Source organism: Salvia splendens, unplaced genomic scaffold, assembly GCF_004379255.2.
Source record: "Salvia splendens isolate huo1 unplaced genomic scaffold, SspV2 ctg622, whole genome shotgun sequence".
NCBI classification, from domain to species: Eukaryota; Viridiplantae; Streptophyta; class Magnoliopsida; order Lamiales; family Lamiaceae; genus Salvia; species Salvia splendens.
Genome location: NW_024599285.1, coordinates 5,589 through 11,038, shown reverse-complemented (window position 1 = coordinate 11,038; position 5,450 = coordinate 5,589). Strand labels below are relative to the sequence as shown.

Here is a 5,450-nt window from a genome sequence, read left to right as displayed (position 1 = left end):
ACACTGTAATCAAGTTCATTTCCTATTCGAACCTAGAATAGTGTCAATTTTGTGGCTCAATGTCATGGATCATCTCTTCATCTATGTTTGTCGCACATAAAGTGCGCAAACTGTAGTGAAACTTTCAACCAGAATTTCTTTCAATGTTCTTGAAGTTCAATTGGTTTCGGTTTTTTACAGTGCAAAACCCAAACCTACAAGTATAATTATATATGCACACACATTAGTTTTATGTTTGATTATTTTGATGCTGCTCACCGAGTTAGAAGTGTTGAAAATTTGAATATTAGCTTTTTCTTATTCTTTACTTAAATCAAGCCTAGAAGAAAACAGGGAGGGGAAATTGTAAAAAAAACCTGGATATAACCTAATACCAAACTGACCAAATCGAAAAACAATGGATGGATTTGAATCAAATTTAAGTGAGAATCATGGTTCAGTTTGGTTTTCATTTTCCTAACAAGTTTGGTTTTTTGTTTAAAACCAAACTCACATGAACATCATAACATATACATAGATGAATAAAATCAAAAGATTACAGATTAAGATTTACACAAGTATTTTCCAATGATTTAATACTACTCAGTAATTGCTTATATGCTAAACATAAATAAATACTTTAGCTAATTTTTTTGTTTCATTAACATGAGCATGTTGGGAGTTTTATGATTTCAATGCACATCACTTTGAACGAAGAGAATATCAGAAAATTTTATTCTAATCATCTTCAGATGGCAATTCAGACAAAGATGAGCTCAAAGACTATTGAAACTCTTTAGTTTTTTATGAATATGTGTTCATAAACAGCCTCAAGGAAAATTAACTACGTATAAGACAATTTCATAATCTAAACTAAAAGAAACAAGAACGGAAGTACTGGTACAGAATAAGCTGCCATAATAAATTTACAACATCTATCTCATGATTTGTATTTCATAAAGCATTCAAGTAAATGACTTCATTTGACCTGATTAGAATTCTTCATGGGCATCAAAGCTCGTCTCTTCAGAGGTCTCAGAGTTGCTGTACTCCTCGGAACTAGAACCCCATGTTGAATCTAAGTTCTCATCCACAGGGGACTCATCGTTACTGGGCTCATCAGCAGGAGTCTCAACATTATTAGGCTCATCGGAGACACCACCGAATGTTGATCCTTGCATATAGGAATCTTCGGCCTCAATGGATTTTTCATCATCAGGTTGAAAAAATTTATCTTTTGAAGAATCTTCATAACCTTGGGTATCTGCCTGTTGGAACTGCATCATGTAATGAATTCCATTGACCACATCATACACCATCAGCCCAATCCTTCCACCCACCCAACTGCCCAGATGACTTCCAACTAAGTAACCAAACCTCCCAAACCTTTCCTCTCCAATAAAACCAAAATAATATGTGCCAAACAAGGTACCTGTGCCTCGAAGGAAACCCTCTGTTACTGTACCCCCATAGTACACTGCTTCAAAAAAATCCCACCCAGAAGAAATAATTGGGCCAATGATACGCTTAGCTTTTCTTGTTGCCAGTTTTGCTGCCTTTGCTCCTTCTTTCTGGGCTACTTTAGCCGCATCTTTTGCAGCCATGCCTTGTGTAACTGCATCAGCCAGAGCAGCCTCGATTGCTTCATTCCTTCTATTTTCCACGTGGTGAGACCGGATATTATAGAAATAAAGTTTTACACCCTCTTTAACTGCACATGCTACGGTTCCAGAACTTCCATCAAAACAATTTAAGAAAGTAAACTGCCCACTTTTTGATGCAGCTTCTTCACCAACCCACTGCCTACATTTTTCAGCTGTGTAACAAGAGATTATAAAGTAAGATATAGTAATATACTCATATAGAAAGATGCACTGAAGCAAAATGAGTTTAAGAAAGTAATGATCAGTTTGATTGCAATATGAAAAGTGGATTAATTTAACTATAATTTATAAATCATATAATTAAGATAGATCTGATCCTCACATTGATGCAAGGCAATAGAGAGTGATTACGAGTATTTTAATTAACTGTTATTTTAGTTGTTAGGGTTTTTACTTATTTATCCCTTTTGCTTTAGTTTACGGGCTTGGTTAGTCTATATATATAGGAAATTTTTTAATGTATTCTGAAGTTGGATTTTGATTAATATAAAGCTAGGTTTATTTTCCTTTCTCTGTTCATCCGGTATTCAAGAGAGAATCAACAGAATTTCACTCTATTTGCATTCTTTTCTGGTATTTCGTTAATCTTAATCAATGCTTTAGACGCTTCCAAGCATCACAAGCTGTGTGACCATCATACTAGTACAGAAGCTGCTGTTTATTGGGATGTCTAGCCATGTAATCATTTCAGGAAAGTTGCATAATAAGTCAACAGAGATACGAAATATGATAAGTTTATTGGGACCTCAATAGAATGACTTGTACAGATCTCAATAGAACCTCAAGATGTGCGACAATCATACTAGTACAGGAGCTGCTGTTTATTGGGATGTCTAGCCTAGCCATGTATGATCATTTCAGGCAAGTTACATGAAAAGTCTACAGAGATACGAAACATGAGCAACAGACAAGAAAGGCTAACCTATGTTTACACAGAGGCAAGAACTCTAAGTTGCTTAATCTTTCTAAAACACTTTACAATTTAACAAATAAGCAAACCTTAATCTAGAAGTTTAGAAAATTGGGGAAGGAGGAGGGAGAACCTTAATAGCATCTTAGATGGATGAAGAGAGATTCTCAATAGCAAAGGTGTGTGTACATGTAGAGATATCTCAATAGTAAGACCAGTATATCAACTTATCAATAGGTTATTAAAATGCACATGCTCATAATTGCGTTATGAATAAATCAAGCCAAGCATGATCCAAGTTTTGATGACGAATCCAGCTCAATGATCATGAAACGATTAAGTATGAGGAATCTTGATAAGTGGCAAACAGGATGCTGTAGGTCAATGGAGGATATACCAAAACAACCAAGGATAAAATCATTACATCATTCTCTTTAACAGGAATTAAGAAGAAGAAAAATCGGTAAAAAAGAATTATATGGCTACCGGGAAAACATGAAGCCAAAAAGTGCAAAGTGAAGCGGGGGGGGGGGGAGGTGGAATGAAAGGGAGATGACAGAAATTCAAATTTCTGATTAAAAAAAACAGGTAATATATGCTTTGATGTTCAAGCAAATACAAAAGGACACAAAGGAGTAGGTGTAGAATCTTGGTGGCTAGCAGTGAGATGGAGAAACAAACTGAACAAAGAAGTTGCTGACTGAAACTTGTAACTCGGCATACATAACAACAGTCAAAGGTTTGAAAAAATCTAATTTGTAGGACAATGCATAACTTTCTGGGATATATTGAGGGAAACGAAAAGTCGAAAGTTTAAGCCAACCTATAGGAACAAAGTCCCTGAAAACTGAGACCTACAAAGGTATTTAGACAGAACACCTTGAAGTGGCTAGAGAGTATTAACTGGTAGCTGACTTTTGCTCTCAATAAGATGTTATGACTTATGAGTTTCTCAAATTAGCGTCTATGAAACCGAAGTGAAGTTCGTTGTCTGAGGCATTATTTTTTTATGAACCCTATGCCACATCTTTAGCAATTAATTCTGGTTGAATAGACTTAGCGTAACATAACAAACACGAAATACGTAAGTAAACAAACTGCGGCTGCAGCAGTTTAAGAAGTTTTTCCAACTATTCATGCTTGGAACTTACCATCTTATTTGGCATGACAGAATTTGTATTAAAGGACAATTTTTTATTAATGAACTGCATATCAATAAATACAGATTAATAGCTTTAAGAATGAGAAGCACCGATTTATCCTCAAAAGTGATCTTATGCTATCTGGAATGTTCAAATATTACAGCTGTTAAATCTAGAGTAGCTAGTACTAGATTGTCCAAAGATTACATATGCTTTTTGATACTACTGTACACATACAAAGCTACTTGAATGATTGAATCTAAGGAATGATAGAACATATATGATTCAATCTTCAAAATACTACTCATGCCTACTGCTGTTAATAAATAGAGTCCCATGTGATATGAGTGAGATAAATGGATTCATCTCATAAAATCTCCAGGCAAGCAAAACTTAGAGGATGTTTGGTTTGAGATTTTGGTGTATATGGAATTCCAGAATCATGAGAAATTACCATCGTTTGTTTAAAACCATGGGAAACAATTTTCACTGTAAATATCAAATGAAACATGGCAGAATTATTTTCCAAAAATTCTCTAATCAAAGAGATCTCAGACTAGTTCATAAAAAGTGCAAGCGCTCAAAATTTGCAATCTTAGACAAGATTTATAATGGTCGATGAGCTCCAGAAACATCAACTCTCTTGCCTTACTCGTGACCCCAAAAGAGAGTGCATCAACACTAATTTGGAATCGTAAATAAGAGCGTAACTTCCCAATGCGTGGACAACAACTTTCAATCAGAACTCAAATTGAGCAATTAAAGCGTGAAGGCAACTACTATAGCATAAGTATCCACCAAATCGAACAGTAGAAATAAATCCCTCAAACAAATATAATGTCGAAATCACAGAATAGACCAAAAGAATAGGGGGCGACCGGCGACGGAACAAAAATCACAGAAATAAGTAAAGAAAATAGATTACCAGTGATGCTGAGAGCAATGACGCCAATGACAAACAGCAGGAAGTGAACTCTCTTCTTCAGCAGAATCGTCATAATTGCAGAGATGATCTAGCAGTAATTTTGGAGATCCTAACCCCTAAATTCTAATAGTTCATCGCGATTGTTTGACTAGTTTTACCATGGATTTGATTGGAAAACTAGAAATTGAGAAATTAGCGAAGAAGAATAGAATCTGCAGTTTGGAAAATGCGATAATTGAAATTTGTGGGGCGTGTAGGTGTCGTGTAGGAGTAGCAGTTAACTGCCAATGTTGAATAACGACGAGTAGTTATCTTCACTTGCCTAATTGTAAGGGTGTCCACAATGGGGGAGCCGCGGCCGCGGCTCGGCGCGCGGCCCCCCATTGCAAAGGCCGAGAGCCGGGGCGGAGAGGCGAGAAGCGTGGCTGAGCCACGGCCGCGGCTGAGCCGTGTGAGCCGTGGCCCTCCCATTGCAAGCGCCGCGAATCGAGGCTGGGCCGCGGATATAATAATTTTTTTTTGATTTCGAAATTTTTTTATTAAAGATACACTCTCATTTCCATTTTTTCACTTCATTCTACACTTCAAATCCCTTCATTTTCACTCTCAAATACTACAAAAAATGCAAGGTGGAGATGGTAATTCCCCGGGTAGGAAGCGGTGGCGTTTTTTTTCTTTTTATTATTATGTTGTGTTTTTAAAATATTTCGTTAGAATTTTCCCCTATTAATAGTACGACGAAAATTTGTCTCTACTTCTCTCTTTATTAATATTTTTTATTATCCAAATTATTAATCTACTAAAATTTAATAACATTAAATTAAATTAAA

At 36.0% G+C, this 5,450-nt stretch overlaps 1 protein-coding gene across 1 annotated transcript; it reads right to left on the bottom strand.

The window, feature by feature from the left end:
- Nucleotides 1-738: 738 nt before the first annotated feature.
- LOC121790792 lies at nt 739-4,896 on the bottom strand. Its single transcript, XM_042188910.1, has 2 exons — nt 4,621-4,896; nt 739-1,795 (listed from the first exon to the last, which is right to left on the bottom strand). The coding sequence occupies exons 1-2, from the start codon at nt 4,691-4,693 to the stop codon at nt 972-974; spliced, it is 897 nt and encodes a 298-aa protein (XP_042044844.1). The 5' UTR covers nt 4,694-4,896; the 3' UTR covers nt 739-971.
- Between the last annotated feature and the right edge of the window lie 554 nt (nt 4,897-5,450).